General features: G+C 37.6%; 1 protein-coding gene across 8 annotated transcripts in view; it reads right to left on the minus strand.

Moving 5' to 3' along the window:
- Positions 1 to 19,376, minus strand: part of FAM135A (family with sequence similarity 135 member A) — a 152,699-nt gene that overhangs the window by 127,646 nt on the left and 5,677 nt on the right. For all 8 annotated transcript variants that reach the window (XM_026446739.1, XM_026446748.1, XM_026446743.1 and 5 more), the window contains exons 3-4: positions 10,748 to 10,841; positions 8,874 to 8,989 (exon numbers count right to left, since the gene is read on the minus strand). In XM_026446739.1, the coding sequence (XP_026302524.1) occupies positions 8,874 to 8,950 (77 nt within the window). In that variant the 5' untranslated portion in view covers positions 8,951 to 8,989; positions 10,748 to 10,841. The remainder of the gene's footprint in view (positions 1 to 8,873; positions 8,990 to 10,747; positions 10,842 to 19,376) is intronic.

Genomic DNA, 19,376 nt, shown 5'->3' on the forward strand with positions numbered 1-19,376 from the left:
CTGAAAGGACTTAGAAGAAATGACCCCCAAATGTGTACCTTTAGTGTATACATTATGATTTCTAAGTGCTATTTCCTAATAAAAGGAACCAGGGCTCCTTGGCTGATTCCAGGTCTGGATCAAAGAATGTACAAGAGTCTGTAACACCTACATCATAATGGAAAACAAGAAAACTATCAAACATTGCTTAGACTGTCCTGTGGGAAATTCACAGAAACCAACCTGAAAGGCTCCCTCTAAGCATCAGAAAGGATAGTGATACAATCTTTTTTTTTCTTTCTTTTTTTTTTTTTTTTTTGAGACAGGGTCTCACTCTGTCGCCCAGACTGGAGTGCAGTGGTGCGATCTCAGCTTATGGCAATCTCTGCCTCTGAGTCTCAAGTGATTCTCCTGTCTCAGCCTCCCAAGTAGCTGGGATTACAGGTGTGTGCCACTGGCTAATTTTTGTATTTTTAGTAGAGAAAGGGTTTTCACAATGTTGGCCAGGCTGGTCTTAAATTCCTGACCTCAGGTGATCCACCTGCCTCAGCCTCCCAAAGTGCTGGGATTAGAGATGTGAGCCACCGCGCCTGGCTGATAATGACACAATATTATCAGCAAATATGTTGAAAATCCATGAGTTCATATTGGCACAAAATAAAAGGTGATTATACATGTAATACGCTATGGCAACAGCAAAATATTCTGAAAACAAGTAACTAAGAAGAAATAATAAAACATTTATTATGTCTTTTCTGTGTAAACTATATGTCGGAATAACCAAATAGTTAATGAGGCAAAATTCTTCACAGAATTCCAGGTAATAAATGTATAAGGAATAACAGAACTTGGATATCTCCATTTTTTTTTTTTTTTTTGAGACAGAGTTTTGCTCTTATTGCCTAGGCTGGAGTCCAATGGCGCAATCTCGGCTCACTGCAACCTCTGCCTCCCAGGTTCAAGTGATTCTCCTGCTTCAGACTCCTGAATAGCTGGGATTACAGCCAGCTGATTTTTTGTATTTTTAGTAGAGATGGGGTTTCACTATGTTGGCCAGGCTGGTCTTGAACTTCTGACCTCAGGTGATCTGCCCACCTCAGCCTCTCAAAGTGCTGAGATGACAAGTGTGAGCCACCGCGTCCAGCCCTGGATAGCTCCATTTTATAACCCCTAGTAAAATAATGATTCTAGGTAAAGATCATCAATGGATACCATCAATTAAGTGATACGGAACTGTTTAATGGTTCCATGAGGTTGATAAAACACCTGAATCAATCATATCACAAAAAAGAGAAAGTCAGAAATTACATGTCCCCTGATGCAATGCAATAGGAAATACATAGCATCACTTGAGGATTCGTCTCAAAAACTCTTGGAATTTAATCAATCCTTTAGATTAAACCATCCATTATAAATTTTGGAAAACGTAAGAGACATATTGACCAAATGCAAGCTATGAATTTTGGGGTGAATATTGATTCAAACAAATAATTAAGAACACACTTATGAGATGACTGAGGAACCGTGTACACTGGATTATTTGATATCAAGCAATTATTTTAAACATTCATTTAAGTACAATAATGATTTTACAAATATGTTAAAAACAAAAGTCCTTCTCTGTTGGAGATACATACTGTAAAAACAGTTGGGGGGAACAACAGGTGAAATAGGAAGAAAAAACTTTGGTAACTGAGGCTAGCTGACAGCTGTGTGTTTACTATACTTTTATGTTTGAAACTTTTCATTAAAGAAACAAAAGTTAGCCCTAGGTTGGTAATGCCCTAAGAACCTGGCAAAGGCGAATGTCCTCTTGAAGAATAAGCCTGAAATACTGGCGAGATCAGAACATGAAACAAAAGAGTATGGGAGAGCAAATGAAGAGAGGACATAGAAAATACAAAATAAGAAATAATGAATATAATAACAAATAAATCAGCCATTACATTAAATATAAATGGATTAATGTTCCACTTAAAACACAAAAAATGCCCTAGAAAATGAAAATGAAAAATATAAATCCCATTACATGTTGTTTGCAACTAATATAGAATACAAGGAAAGAGAAAGGCTGAAAGTGAAAGAATGGAAAAAGATGTATCTTGTAAATATTAACTAAAAGAAAGTTGATGTTATAATATTAATATTAGACAAAATAGTTCAAAGCAAAAAGTTACTAGGATATAAACACAGTCGCTTTTCATAATGATAAAAGGTTCAATTCACTAACTATGAAAGTCCCCCCTTATACTCAGGTGATAAACTCCAGGATCACCAGTGGAAGCCTGAAACCTCAGATAGTACTGACAAGGAAATGGTGGCAGTATATGATTAAGTAATAATAGTTACAGGTATTCAATTAACTGTTCTATAGTAATCCAGATAAATAAAGAACAAAGTACTACTTTCAACTTCTGTCTCCAACAATATTTTCCTCACTACTTATTTTATTAGTAGTAGCATGCTGGATTATTGACTGTTCCAATGATATGTGTAAACAAATCAAACTGATAACATTTCACTTGCAAAGTTTGATAAAAGATTAAAGCACAGCACTTTGTCAAAGTTCCCATATCTTCTAAATATTTGCCACTTTTCGAAATGAATGAAACCCATCTCCATTCAAGATGCCATTGCTAATATTCTAAAGCTGTACTACTTCAAATGTGGTACACAGACTGGTGCGTTTTTGTGAAATGGTTGTTACCAACCTGCAGTAAAATAAAGTAAATCAACCGTACGGCAAAGCACACTATTTTAGCTGACTTCTTTTTGGTAGCAAAATTTAATGAAGAAAGCAGCATTCATTTCCATTCTGGCAAAAGTGCTTCATCCTGAACCAGTCACAAACCATTTGCAGATGAGCGACTGAGAACAGCACTGACCTAAAGAATTCTAGAAAAAGATACCCTAACAATTTTGCAATCACCTCCAAACAAAGAAAAATTTCCCCCACTTTATAATCTAACTGAAATTTACTATAACCACAATTTAATTCCATTCTCTTATCCTGTATGCCAATGAGAACAGGTGTTCGAATAGTAATGTTTCTGTATCTATATAAAGGGCAGTATTTCCTTCTCCTTTGGAGTCCTCTTGACAAATGTATTTTGAATGAAGTCATTTAGGAAGATTATTATCTTGTAATTAGATACTCCTAATATAATACAAATCTTAAGACAATTTATATTATTCATTATAAAACATACATCCACATTCCATTTAATAGCATCATATTTATGATCAGTGTTTTACAATTTTGACTTTGTTTTCAGAGTTTAAAAATCCACTCTATTAAACAAAATGAAAGGAGAATAAAGTAAAATTAAAACAAAACTAGTTTTTCTTTAGATTGTTAGTATCTGAGCTTTCTGTTTACCATTAAGGTACAACAATGTAATTATAGTAAAAATTAATTATCATGTAAATACGTTACTAATCTGTTTATTCCTTTCTGAAGCCAAACACAGATTTTTATAAACAATTTTTTTTAAACATTGACTAATCTATTACACCCAATAAGTCTAAGCAAAAATACAACTTTCTAATTCAATTAAAGCTAAGAGTTGTTAAGCCCAGCCTAGCCTGTTAGAGGATGAGAGATTATTAGGTGGAGGAGAGCTGAGGAGTCCCAACAAGGCCATCTTAGACCAATCAGCCCACAGCTGACCATAAATGCTTGGACAAGCTTTGATGACATCAGCCAAGCTCCAACCTAGAGACTCATGAGAAACAACAAATGTTTGCTGCTTTAAGTTACTTTAAAAAAAAAAAAAAGTTAAGACTTATTTAAGGAATATTTGATTATTACAAAGATGGCCATATGTCCTGGTTTGCCTGAAGCCATCCTGGTTTTCATTTGTCTGGGCCTATTACTAACAGTTCCTCCTTTCATGTTAAAAAGTATCCTGAAGGCTGGGCGCTGGGGCTCACGCCTGTAATCCCAGCACTTTGGGAGACCGAAGTGGGCAGATCACAAGGTCAGGAGATCGAGACCATCCTGGCTAACAAGGTGAAACCCCATTCCTACTAAAAATAAAAAAAATTAGCCGGGCGTGGTGGCAGGCGCTGTAGTCCCAGCTACTCAGAAGGCTGAGGCAGGAGAATGGCGCGAACCCAGGAGGCGGCGGAGTTTGCAGTGAGTGGAGATCGAGTCACTGCACTCCAGTCCGGGTGACAGGGCAAAGACTCTGTCTTTAAAAAAAAAAAAGTATCTTGATTTGGTCAATACATTATATGGACATCCTAGCACAACAGTGTGTTTAAAAACTTTATTTTTGTAACTTAAATTACTTATACCATTTATAAATTGTGTAAGTTTTTAAACTAGATGCTTTATATTGTTCTTTTGACTCTAAAAATAGTCTCTACAATTCAGACAAATTAAAAAGAAAAATTATTATGCTAATTAAGTTATACTCTTAAATATGGCAGTATAAGTACTTCTGAATTGCAGGTGTATTTTAGGATCCTAAAGAGAATTATAGGGGAAAAAAGTCAGTGTCTTCCTTTATATTTAAAAAAAAAGTTAGAAAATATAAAAGAAGAAAATATTTTAATGAGAAAAAACACAAAGACATAATCAATTTATCTATAAATAATCCAATGCAATGAGATAAGCACTAAAGCAAAGCAATCTATTTTTCTGTTCTTATTTCACATCTTATTTATTTCCCATACACTGTTAAGTAAAACACAATTTTAAGGGATCATCTTAGGCAGGGGGCTATCAAGAAGTAAGGATGTCTATTTATTAACAATGTTTTGTTAAGCTCATTATAAAGAATGGTCTTTAAGAAAGACAGAAAGTTGCAAAGGGCCACAAAAACATTCTCACAGATGAATAGTAAAAGTGCTTTACTTAACAAATTTAATTTTGCTCTTCTACAAGTTATTTTTCAAGTGTAATAATAATGTAGGTCCTTTTCTGCTTAGATCTAGTTTTTAACATAAAAGATAAACTAAAATGAACTATAATATTAATAAAATCTTTTGTGAGTAGTCATAAGAGAAAGAGATGCTCTTTAGCATCTTTACAGAAGTGCAACAGATAGCGATTAAGTATACATCTATTTTTTCCATTGTCGGAAAATCTGAATTTATTTTTCTAGAGGAAGAATAAAAAACTGAAGCTAGTGGCTAAAAGAATGTGCTTGTGAATATTAAGTTATTACATTTCTATCTTCTATTTTTTAAGAACATATTTATAGCATTGATTGTTAATACACAATACTGTGTTAAAACAAAATTATATGAGGTAAAACTTAACATGATTTTATTAAGCAAGGTGATTTCACATTATGACTTTTTTGTCTAAAGAGTAACATTGTTTTACTTGGAAGAACAATTTTACATGTTGATATTATGTTTATATTACATATTAAAATATTTTACATTATAATTTTATAATGATATATTTTATATACAGGTCAGAGGACACTATATATATTTGAAAAATATTTTATAAACAGTAGTTAATGGTTTCCAAATAATCATTTTTTTCATGAATACAACTTAAATAAGCAATTTGTTTTCTAGCTAGTTTTCAAATCTAACTCAAATACTGAATTGTTTTTTACACATTTAGCTTGTCAAAATCATGTTGTTAAAAACAAACCTACAAAATGTAACCTGTAGATTGATTTCAAAAATGTCACCGATATTTTGCTCTCCCTTATATTCAGACCTCTTACAATGTGACTCCCATTAAGAAGTGGAGTGTAGTTGCCCACCTTTTAAATGTGGGCTGGCCTTACTTATGACTTGCTTTGGCCAGTATCTTGTGGTAGAGGTAACAGTGCATCAGTTCCAGGCCTAGATGATACGAGGTCTGCTTGCATGGTTTCTTTCTCTCTTCTTTGGACCCATGCCTTGTCCATGAGAATAAGCTGCAGGATGGGAGACTGGGAAACAGAACTGAGACTGCCCAGCTGAGGCCACTCTGCATCCAGCTAGTGCACGGCCAATCTGCCATCTGACTGTGCATTCATTAAGTGAACCCAGCAAAGATGAGCTAAGCCACCCCAGATCAGTAGAACCATTCAGATGATCCACAGACTTAGGAGCAAAAATAAATGTTTATTGCCATAATGCCACTGAGGCTTTGTGTTTGTGGTTAGCTGCATTATTGTGGCAATAAATAACTAATACAGAAATCAATACCTAGAAGTGGTGTGTGCCATAACAAAAACTTAAAATAAGTGGCATTAATTCTGGGGCCAAACTAAGTTACAGCTACAAATGGTGGAAAAATAATGAGGAAACTACAGGAGACTAGGAAAATGGTAACCCATGTTATGGAGTGACGAAATATGCTATCTTACACTAACCTGGAATAATTCAGACAATGTATCTAAGAAACTCTTGGACTTAGCAAATTAATTCCCAAGCAGAATACTAAAAATGCCAACTGGTTGCTCCTAGCTAAGTAAAACAAGGTTCTGCAAAATAGAGATGAACTAAAGAGTTAGTCATCTTACAAGCAGAATCTAGAAGAAATCTAGAGCAACTAGAACTTGCTGAGTTGGAAAATAAAACTGTTTAATTTGCACTCTCTTGAAAATAAAACAATGCCCATGAACAAAGATCAACTCAAGGATGTAGCTGTAGCTTCCTTTCTTTCTAGATCACTAAAAGAATTAAGATGTAAGCAGATATTCTCAGCATAACGAAAGGATTTTCAGAAAGTTTATGGGCATGATCCCACAGAATTCTAATCCCCAAGTAGCAGTGATTGGTAGATATGCTATTTAGAGAGCAAGCATGTCTCAAAAACAACTGCGGTTGTGGGCTTTAAAGCATGGAATAAACTTATCAGCCATATGGAAAGTCCACAAAGTTTTTTAAGTGAATTGTACTGGCCAAAAAGCCACCAGCCTGACTCCTGACCTCGCACTGTGACTTGCCTGGCCAATGGAATGCAGTAAGTAACAGTGTGTCAATTTAAGGAGGCTTGCATCTTCTGCTCTCTTTTTCTTTTTTAAGATGGAGTCTCACTCTGTCGCCCAGGTTGGAGAGCAGTGGCACCATGTCAGCTCACTGCAACCTACGTCTCCTGGTTTCAAGCAATTCTTCTGCCTTAGCCTCCCGAGTAGCTGGGATTACAGGCGTCCACTACCACACCTGACTAATTTTTATACTTTTAGTAGAGATGGGGTTTCACCATGTTGGCCAGGCTGGTCTCGAACTCCTGACCTCAGATGATCCACCCGCCTCGACCTCCCAAAGTGCTGGGATTACAGGTGTGAGTCACCACGCTCGGCCTTCTGCTCTGTATGTTAGACTCTTGTCTCCACCACGAGAACAAGTCCAGGCTGGCCTACTAAGGAATGAGAGACTATGTAGAGCAGACCACAGCACAGCTGTTTTTATTTCAACAAGATGGCAAAGTCAAGCCAAAACCAATAGAAAATCTCTTGTTCTGCTCCTTCTGTCAGTGCCACTGCCACCACTCTTTGTTTAGATCTCCAGATTTATATCTTGAGTTACTATTAAGTGCCTCTTAACTGTTTCCTAGGTTTCAATTTCTTCTACACAACCATCAGTTTAATGTATCATAATCTCCATCATGTTAATAAGTGTTTACCATCATGTTAGTAAGTGCTTATTGTAAAAATAGTGGTAAAATTTTATCCTTACTTAGAAACTATTGATGGTTACCCAAATCCCTAGTGTCAACTCTTCTCTAGACATTAAAGTCCTTCACAAATATAACCTTGCCTTTCTTTACTACCTTTCTTCTGTAATTCTCCTAGAAAATATCCAATTTCCTAAATATTCTTTAAAAAAATTTTTTTTTAAATTTTTCTTGAGATGGTGTCTTGCTCTGTTGTCCAGGCTGGAGTGCACTGGTTCAATCTTGGCTTACTGCAACCTCTGTCTCTTGGGTTCAAGTGATTCTCCTGCCTAAGACTCCTACATTGCTGAGATTATAGGCATGCACCACCACATTTGGCTAATTTTTGTATTTTTAGTAGAGATAGGGTTTCACCATGTTGGCCAGGTTGGTCTCAAACTCCTGACCTCTGGTGATCCACCCACCTTGGCCTCCCAAAGTGCTGGGATTACAGGGTGAGCCACCATGCCTGGCCCCTAAATATTCTTAAAAACAACACATTCATTTCTATTTCCAACACTTGATTCGTGTGGGTGTACTGAATCATACTGTTCTCTTCTACAAATACGATCTTTCACTTTATCCTTTGCCTATCCAAGTCTTAGCCATACTCTGATCTTATCCCTCCATAATGCCTTTTCTAACATACTAAATCTAAATCAGAAAGACGTCTTTCTGTTGATTCCTAGAGCACCTCTTAGATATACTTACTGATCTTAGCCAAAAGGCCAAGAAGTTATTAAATTGCTTCATAGGTACTACTGATAAAGACAACTGTTACAGTGTTTTTGTGAAACAGTGAAAAGATGAAAACAAATGAAATTTCCAACAGTGGGTGACTGTTAAATTATAACATGTTAACAGTGTAATAGTTAATAATTAAAAATGACATTATAAAACTACATTCACTGATATAGAAAAATCACGTGAAATAAGCTTCATCATGTATGCTTTGTATTTCTGTTTAGTTGTTTTGTATGGATGCCTTATTTTTTCCCAATATATTATAAGATTTTAAAGAGCAAAAATTAGACCTTATACATATACATTGAAGTCCTCTCAAGGCTCACTACAAATTCATAAACACAGGTTCAGTATATCCAGCATTATCATTAAATTCATGTATCTACTTAATAAATAAAATGTATCTGAGAAAATAATTACTTGAATATAGTTCATTGCTTTCCTTATATATGCTGGAATAAAAACATGTAATTAAATTTAAATTTAAACTGTACATCTTATGCAAAATATATCATTTTCACAGTAAAATACATACCCTCTCTGAAACAAATCCACATTGTAGAACTTGTTTAGCTCCACAGAGAATTCTACCATTGCTTGAACTTCAGTCATTTTTAATTTATACCCAGAAGACTATTCTGATAACAGCACCTTTGTTAAGGGAAAAAAAATCATGAGAAGCATAAGAAAAATGCCAGCTTATAAAAATACTATTATTTATACGTATTTTAGAATATGATATATAGGCAGAAAATAAAAACAAATTATTTTAGCGTACTTAACAACCTAATCCAACTAAATAGCACCAGAATGTATACTTACTAAGTTGCACTATTCTCTATAATTTAAGATTGTCCTGTCAGAATGCCTTTTCTAAGATTTGTTTCCCTTGATGACATTTATGTGATAATACAACATACTGCTAAAAGAAACTCAACTTTATCTCTTATAGATAGTAACTTTTTTAAATAATGAAGATATCTATTCTCTTCTTATGCTACATTGCACATATAAGTAACTCCAGAGTCAAAAAAAAGAAATTAACACTCTTCAATCCCCAGTTAAGCCCATGAAAGGTTTTTAAGAAAAAAATTCTGAAATCACTTTTCACTTTTAAATTTAAAAAGAGAAAGAGATTTTTTCCTTTATTACAAATTTTAAAGTATTCAACTGCAAAGAAGTTAAAAAAAAAAAAAAAGAAACTAGACAAGCACAAATAGAAAACATTCACAATTCCATCCACTGAAATATATTCTTTGGTATGTTCTTCATGTGTGTGCATTTGTAAAATTTTTTAATAATAGTGGGATCAAACCACATGTACATTTTATCATCTGCTTATTTCACTTTTTCAGTCAACACATATGTCTACATACGTAGTTTTACAACATTTGTTTAATTTTTTTTTTTTTTTGAGACAGAGTCTCGCTGTTACCCTGGCTAGAGTGCAGTGGCACTATCTTGGCTCACTGCAACCCCCGCCTCCGGGGTTTAAGCCGTTCTCCTGCCTCAGCCTTCCGAGTAGCTGGGACTATAGTTGTGCGCCACCACGCCCAGCTAATTTTTGTACTTTTAGTAGAGACAGGGTTTTGCCATGTTGGCCGGGCTGTTCTTGAACTCCTGGCCTGAAGTGATCTGCTCGCTTCAGCCTCCCAAAGTGCTGGGATTACAGGCATGAGCCACCACGCCCAGCCATTAATTGTTAACTATGACACTGGGAACATGTTATAATTAAACAATCCCCTATTGTTGGGTGATTTCAGTAGTTTCCATTTTTTTCACTATTTAAAAACAAATTATAACAATCATCCTTATCAACAGTACATATTTTAAAAATAACTTCTTGGACTGTTAAGTAAGATAAGTATAAAAAGCAGTTTAGAGTAAGAAAGTGCTGGAAGATAATTCTTCACAAACCTCTCATGCTTCTGCACGTCTCACAAGCTGAGACATAGACAGCCTTTGTTCCAGACTATCTTTTCAAGGATGTTTGTATAGTGAACAATCTTAGAAGCCAGAGATAGTGTCTTATACTAGAGCAAAGGGCAGATTTGTTTACTGTTCTGTATAATAGAGATAAAGCCTCCCTCCGGGGAAAAAAGGCAGGTTTATTGTCCATTCTAAAAGACTCGGGTTCCCCAAATTCAGGGTTCTTCTCCTGTAACACAACCTACTCACATACAGGTGTAACCTGGTACTCTAGCTAATGCTATGAGCATAAACCATCTTTCACCTTGATTCATGAGTCTCATGTCCTGCCAACATCCATGGCACTGTGGCAGACTAACTTGTTAGCCTGCAAGTGGGGTAAAATCTGACTCTTCCCCATTCTTGAATCAGTTCTCCAGAGAAATTTGGCAAATATTTGAATCTATTAAGAATCAAGTGCAAAAAAAGTTATATTCTTACCTCTGCTGATCAAAGCCTCATTTTAAGCATTATTAAGTAACCAATCTTGTACTTCCAGTTACTGATTCCCGTTGTTAAAAATACACCGTTCCCCCTATGAGAAAAAAAAGTAACATCTCAAACAAAATAGTAGATATAAAAAAGTCTATCTTAAGGAAACCTATGTTTTGTTAGTTACTATTTTCAACTTATATAAAAGATATATGTCCTTTGAAGGCTTATAAATTTTAGAGTTTTTTTCATTCACAATTTCAATATCAACATTAACTATTCTATCTCTATTAAGGATCCACTTACGTATAATTCAAAGTGCAATAACAAATAGAGCATTTTCTTATCTTAGTTCAGTAGGAACCCTCGTGAATACCCAAAACCTTAAAAGCTCATTAATTTTTAAGAAGTGGAACTCACCATTTTAAAGTAACTCCGTAAGTAGGTAATTTCTGAAATTTCATGTATATGTATGTGTGTGTATGTATACATATATGTATGTATGTGTGTATAAAGAACTATTTAAAATATTTTGATACAATGATTGCTTCAATGTGCTACGGATAGTTTTCCTCACATTTCAAATACTGCTTAAATTTTTAAAAAATCTGTCTTTGCCCCTGACATAATTATTTTAGGTACTAAAAATGTTGGAATAAAGACCATGTTCACTCTCTGACACAGTTTTTCTTCTCTCCATCATAAAGATGTAGACTTTACCAGCTCCCATAACTGCTTTTTTAAACTTTAATAATCACATCAAAAGATTTTATGGTAACTATTTCTAAGATCAAACAATGCTATCTTTATATAAGATATTCCCCATTTTGTGGAAATGAGGTCGAAGATAGCTTCTCCTGTACATATATTCTTGTGTGTAGGGTTTAGATTAGGTTCTGGTTTTGATTCTGAGTAAAGTTTGGCCAAGTCTCTATACTTTACTCAGGTATAAAATGGGTATTCGTTCATTCAAATATTTACTGAACACCTACTATAGGCTAGGAATTGTAGTAAGTATGAGGTATAGCTAAGTTCTTGGTCTCAGAAGTTAACTAGCCATCAGGAAGAGGTATACTCTCTCTCTCTCCCCACCTCCCATGTGTGTGTAATATATATAGTAACATATAATATATATGAATAGCATAATGCTTAAAATATATATATGTTATATATATATGAATAGTATAATACTTAAAATATAGGTTTGGGATTTGGGTCCAGCTAGCACCCATACCACCTAACTCAGTCAGTCTTTTCCTTAATATAGAAATTAATATCAGAATTAAGATACTGCCGTAACAAAATCCTAAAACGTGGTACTGATAGGTGACAAAAGTGCTAGCAGCCCTCACTCTCAGCGTCTACTCTGGTGGCCCTTGAGGGGCCCTTCAGCCTGCCGCGGCACTGGGAGCCCCTCTCTGGGCTGGCTGAGGCCGGAACTCCCTCCCCCTGCTTGCCAGGATGTGTGGAGGGAGAGGCTCAGGAGGGAACCTGGGCTGCACACTGCGCTGGCGGGCCAATATGAATTCTGGCGGGCGTGGGCGCGGGCTCAGCGGGCCAGTGTGAATTCCGGCGAGTGTGGGCGCAGGCTCAGCGGGCCCACACACAGAAGGGCCAGCCAGCACCGCCAGCCCAGGGCAGTGAGGGGCTTAGCACCAGGGCCAGCAGCTGTGGTGGTTGTGCCAGGTCCCCCAGCAGTGCCGGCCTGCGGGCGCTGCACTCAAATTCTCACAGGGTTTGGCTGCCTCCCGGTAGGGCAGGGCTGGGGACCTGCAGCGCCTTGTGTCTGAGCTCCTCCCCCTGCGGTGGGTTTCCCCGGTGGGTTCCCACATGGCCTGAGCCTCCCTGATGGGTGCCGCCCCCTGCTCCGTGGCGCCCGGTCCCATCAATAGCCCAAGGCCAAAGAGTGCAGGTGCCGCTGGGGACTGGCGGGCAGCTCTGCCTACAGCCCTGGTGCGGGATCCACTGGGTGAAGCCAGCTGGGTTCCTGAACTGGATGGGGACTTGGAGAACTTTATAGCTGGAGGATCATATGTGCACCAATCAGCACTCTGTGTCTAGCTCAGGGTTTGTGAATCCACCAATTGGTAACTAACTAACTAGCACTCTGTGACTCTGGGTCTAGCTCAAGGATTGTAAATGTACCAATCAGCACTCTGTCAAATCGGACCAATCAGCTCTCTGTAAAGTGGATTGGCTGCAGAGCCAGCCAGCAGCAACCCGATCCTCCCCTTCCACACTGTGGAAGCTTTGTTCTTTCACTCTTTGCAATAAATCTTGCTGCTGTTCACTCTTTGGGTCCATGCTGCCGTTATGAGCTGTAACACTCACTGTGAAGGTCTGCAGCTTCACTCCTGAAGCCAGAGAGACCACGAACCCACTGGGAAGAACGAACACCTCCAGACATACTGCCTTTAAGAGCTGTAACACCACAAAGATCTGCAGCTTCACTCCTGACAGCGAGACCACGAACCCACCAGAAGGAAGAAGCTCCAGACACATCTGAACATCTGAAGGAACAAGCTCTGGACACCCCATCTTTAAGAACTGCAACACTCACCGCAAGGGTCCACGGCTTCATTCTTGAAGTCAGCGAGACCAAGAACCCACCAATTCTGGACACAGTACTAGCTTAGTAATTAGGTAGCAGGCAAAAGGAAAACATACCACTATGATACTAATAACCACTCTTACGTGGAAATAACACAACTGATTAAATCGTTGGCTACAATAATCTGCAAAACTAGTGCCCATAAAAAGCCCATAGCCCCAGAAAAAGTAGATGAAAAATGCCACAATACTGGGTGTTGGTGGTTCTTTGCCATGTTTACTCAAGCAAGAATGGCTAGTTTGTAAGCAAAGATGGAAAGAAATAAGGCCGCTTAAAGGTGGGGCCTTGCAGCCAATATCCATATCAGGTTCAGTGCCTTGCTCAAAGGAATTTTTGACAAAACCAAGGGATCCAGCTCTGCTGTTAAGATTAGATTAAGGATGCTGCCATCCCACCAATGCTTGTTGTTTTGAATAGTTTTAAGACAGTGATCATTAAAATGAGGTATGAGGATGTACTTCATTAAAATGAGGCCATCAAAAGATGTTGGGTGCATAGACAAATAAATAAGGCAGGCTTAAGAACCACATCCAGAAAATAACTTTGGTGTAGTTACTGGCACAGAGAACTGAATGGAGAGAAACGTGTAAGAATTCTTCTATGTCTGACAGGATAGTATTTGTCAAATAAATCATAAGCTAGGGTGCAAAAGCTTGTGACTGTGTAACTTACAAGCTGGCAAACCTGGAGGAGCAAGAAGCAGGCTATGAAAACTGCATAGCCTTCAAAGTGGGCAAACTTTCAACATCAACTTCAGATGTGGCCACAGAGGTTAATGTAAGGAAAAAACACCCAGACAGCAAAGACAGGGATCTTAATGCAATGAATATTGGCATTCATTCTTACCAGAAAGCAGAACTAAGGATATTAATCCACTCTGAGGGCATGAGATCTCTTCATCATTCTCATGAAGAGAGTTTTCTCATTGTTTATTTTCCCAAATGGGAGATTTTATTACTGTTTTCCTGTTTCTGATCCACCATCATATGCTGGGTATGTGTGGGAGGGATGGAGGAGTAGATAACTGTGATTTGTTTATAGGTCGCTGGACTTACAGATCTGAAAGCACTGTGCCTCTCAGTGAGCTTGGATTAATGCAACTAGTGGATGGTACTATGGATTGTCTCCCTTAAGGAAGAAATGTAGGAATATAATCAATAGGTAGGATGAAGACCAAAGTGGCAGACTATGGTAGACTGCTTGTCACGTCTGTTTTCCCTTCTTCTTAGCCAAATCGTCACCCAGCCTGGGACTATATTTTCCAACCTCCCTTGATGTCAAGTGATCCTATCTATGGAATGTAAACTGAAGCGAAACATGTAATATCTGCCGTACTTGTTTAAAAGGAAATTCTTTGCTCTGGACATCTGCTTCCCTTTTTCTTACAGGCTGGAATACCAACTTGACAGTGTCCCTAGTTTTGATCACATAGATTAGGACCAAGTCCTCAAGAACGGTAAAGCAAAAAGATGGACAAATTCTGGATTACTGAATGTCTTCCCTACCTAGACTGCTCAGACTTTTATGTCTCGTAACTTTTTGTTACAGCAGCTATACCTACTCTACCCTAAATGATATATTCCCCCTCTTCAGGCTATTTTCAAAAAACCAGCTTTTGTCTCTCTCCTCTGTTCCAAACCCTCTGTGGCTTCAAATCTTATTGTCTTAAAATGGTATATAAAATTATATGATGTAATCTGAATCTTCTCTGACTTCATCTCCTACAATTCTTCCCACTCCCATCATACTTATTTCCTTTTTACTCTTTGAACACATGAAATATATTCCTGCCTCAGGGTCTCTGCACTTTTGTTCCCTGGAACACTGTTCTCTCCAGATATCCACAGGACTCACTCCTTCACTTCTCTCTGGCCTTGACTCAAATACCAGCTTCCCAGCTAGGCCTTTTCTGACTGTACTATCAAAAATATTAATTCTCCATTCCTGGCATACCATATCTCTTTAGTCCTTTATTTTTTCCTCAGCACTTATCTCCACCTAACATACTAAATATTTTACTTATTAGTCTTTAATATTTCTCCTTCACTAAAATGAATGTTCCATGAAGGCAGGACAGTCTGACTACTCTGTTCACTGCTGTATTCCCATTGCCTGGCACACCATACTCAACTTAATATTTAAGGAACAAAAAATTAGTATTAAAGATTCCATAAATAGTAACTATTATTACCTGTCTCCTGAAACTCAACCAACTTGGAGAAAGGAATTATTACATTGATATACTGAAAACAGAAATATGCATGAACAAATTTTGGTGATGAAATTCCTTTATCAGTATAAGTTCAAGGCCTGTTTGCAGTTTCTTCTACCCTTACTCTTGTATCCTGCTATGCTTTTTATTCTATTGTTGCTGCTTAATTTCCTTTAATATACTTCCTTTGTATTGACTATCCCCTAAATAGAAATATGCATGTACAGATATATACATAATGATGCTGATAAATCTGTTTTCCACTACCTCCCCTCTGCCTAAAAGAAGAAATATTTTTATTTTTGTGGTAGAAGAAAAAATACAAAGATGGGACTAAAGGAAAAGGAGAGCAAGCAAAAGAGAGAAAGGGAAAAAAAATTCAGAGAACGTTGGATTCAAAGGGGATCTGTCTGATCCTCTTCTTATAAACTACTTATTTTCCAGCTATAGGGAGCAATGGCTACTTAGCTCCAGTCAGTCCTTGCTGGCATAACACTATCAGGGTCTTCTAAATTTTCAAGAGGTAGTTGGAAGTCTTTTTTGTCCCTAAAGGTAAAATCTCCTTAATTTTAGATGCCACCAACTAATTATACAAACAAAACAAACTGTGTATTTCAAACAAAATTCAGCAACAGAGCAAATTCATTCTGTGTGCTAACAGTGCAAAATCTCTGGCTTACACAGATTCTTAATGCCACACATGAATCAAAAAAACTCAGGTCTGTCCTCTCAAGAAGTTTGCAGAAAGAGCTTTTTTCCTTTTACCTAGCTGATGCATGGCAGATTCTCCATTGCAAGGAATTCTCTGTACCTACCAGAAGCTAAGAGTTTCATGACCCTCCCTGCACAGTCTGCTGGCTGTTTTGGAACCTGTTACTTTAAACCTATGCCTTTGAAACTATTGGAATCAGCTGACTTACCTGAGATTGAATTGTTCATTCTGTTCTACTGGCCCTGGCAAAGTGGCACAAAACTGAAATCATCTGGAGGTCTATTCAAATGGAGCTCCTTACTGGGTCATATCCTAGGTCACTAAGAGAGAATCCAGCCAAGTAAACTACAAATACCAATCCAAAAAAAGCTAGAGGGGGACCCTAAACAGGAAATGACTCTGAAACTAGGTGAGAAACTTATGTGAAAAGCCCTTAGAGACAAGAAGGGTTCTGATTTCTCTGTCAATCAAACCTGATAGGGTGAACATTCTGACAACTACCTTATTAATATCTTGGGGAAAGTTAGCTTACTCTCAAAGAAACAAACTTACTGATTTATCTGAAAGACATTCTTGGTCCTCTAGAGCTGCTCTGTCCAACATGGTGGCCATTGTAACATGGGTCCACCGAACAAATGAAATGTGACTACTGTGACTGAAAAACTGAATTTTAATTTTATTTAATTTTAAATTAATTTAAATTAAAATCCAAACACAGAAGCAGTGTAAAATATTTTTCCATTAAACATAGCTTTATCGTTTTGATGGGATTACATTTTACCTTAATTGTTAAAAATGTAGAACACTAAAAAAAAGTAGTGTGGGCCAGGCATGGTGGCTCACACCTATACTCCCAGCACTTTGGGAGGCTGAGATAGGCAGACTGCTTGAGCTCAGGAGTTCGAGACCAGCCTGGGCAACATGGCAAAACCCTGTCTCTAAATAAAATACAAAGATTAGCTGGGTGTCGTAGTGTACACTTGTGATCCTAGCTACTCGGAAAGCTGAGGTGGGAGGACTGCTTGAGCCCAGGAGGTTGAGGCTGCAGTGAGCTGAGATCATGCCACACACTCCAGCCTGGGCGATACAGCAAGACTCTGTCTCCAAAAAAAAAAAAGTAGTGTGTGCCGAGGTATGCTGTAAGTATAAAGTATACAAAGAATTTCAAAGACTTAGTACAAAAAAGAACATATTTCATTAATATGTTTTAAAAATATTTGTCGCATCTTGAAATAATGTTTTGGAACTATGGATTAAATTATTATTAAAATTAATTTTACTTGTTTATTTTTAATTTTTCAAAAGTGGTTATCAGAAAAATTTAAATTATACATCTCACATATTTCTACTGGATAGCATAGTCTATGAATACCAGGCCATCCCTTTAACTGCTGGAGTGTATAGTTAACTCCTTCAAATATAGTACTAGGTACATAAAACCAAGCAAAGTTTCTAAGACTTATAGGGATATTCGCTCCCATCAGATCAGCTGAGTTACATCCAATATCCACAGAGGAGAGTCCAGGCATAGATATCTGGAAAAATGTGGGGGATGTTCCTGCACTATCCACAGTGATCCTAAAAAATTAACTATCTTGTACATAGTCAGAATTCATGAGTGCTTCAGAACCTAAAAGAGGAAATGGATACATCCGAAACTAAGAGTCACAGCTCAGAGGTCCCTCAGGATGGACTGGAAACCATAGGGAATGATCAGATTCTCTCACAGAAATCATGGAACAGCCTTGACTCCTGAATTATGAACCCATAGATACCCTGAGGATGTTCTTCTCCTAAGCTAGACGGTAAAGAAGTTGAACAAATTGGAGATTCCAGACACTCTCCTTTGTCACTCTTAGGAAAAAAGGTACTACTTCCATAAACTATGGTGATAACAGCTCCAGTTTCTTAATTCTACTTCCAAGTTAGCATGCATGAAACAAATGGGTTCAAAGCCCAAAATACTGATAGTCTGAATAATGATGCCCAAAAGATACTACATAAGGCAAAAGCAGCCTACAGACCGACTTAAAAATCCTTAAAAATCCCTTAAGCCTCATGTTGGCAACGAATATATCACTCTCATTAAGCACAATATATTCAGACTTTTTCCTTTAGCTTTAAGAAAAATTTGATTTCTTCACCTGAACACCAGAGAATGTAGTAAACTTGGATTCAGGGGCCATGTCGTGCAAAAAATATACATACTTTGAAATGTTCATGCAATTTAATGAGAGGCTCCCATTAAGAGAGACATATAAGAACTGATACCAAATGAAGGAACAGCAGATTCACACACAATTAGATGAGGGGTTCACACTACGACAATATGTGGGAACTGAGACTGACATTCCAGATCTGAGGCCAACTGAGGGAAAAACATGTAATCGGTATACTATTTAATTAAATTCAAGTTTGCTAAACAGAAATAAGATGGGAACACAGAGATGTTCTAAATCTAGAAGGAGGTTAATGCAGGACATTTAATACTAGGTAGTCTAATTTTGCATTGATGTTCTTGGGCCTCCTCTAAAGGAATAAGCAGGAAGCCCAAAACAGAAATACTTGTTTTTTTTGAAATGAAGTCTCGCTCTGTCACCCAGGCTGGATTGCAGTGGCACAATCTCGGCTCACTGCAACCTCTGCCTCCAGGGTTCAAGTGATTCTCCTGCCTCAGCCTCCCGAGCAGCTGGGACTACAGGTGTGCGCCACCAAGCCCAGCTAATTTTTGTATTCTTAGTAGAGATGGGGTTTCATCATATTGGTCAGGCTGGTCTTGAACTCCTGACCTTGTGATCTGCCTGCCTTGGCCTCCCAAAGTGCTGGGATTACAGGCATGAGCCACTATACCTGGCCAAAACAGGAATACTCTTAGAAATCTTGAGAATGCTATTCTCTTGTGAATAACAAAATATTAGTGTAACAGTCATGTTCTGTAGCAGACCCAGGGGAGTAGGAAAATGAGTTTCTTGGCAGAAGGTACACTTAGCTGCCATCTTTCCTAAATCCCAGTCATCTATAGCACAGAACTCCAATCAACATAAGCACTGGCCCTTACGATCTTTGAGCTAATCTTGACCAAGTCAGACCACACAGCAGTAAA

This window comes from Piliocolobus tephrosceles, chromosome 5 (genome assembly GCF_002776525.5).
Source record: "Piliocolobus tephrosceles isolate RC106 chromosome 5, ASM277652v3, whole genome shotgun sequence".
Lineage (NCBI taxonomy): Eukaryota > Metazoa > Chordata > Mammalia > Primates > Cercopithecidae > Piliocolobus > Piliocolobus tephrosceles.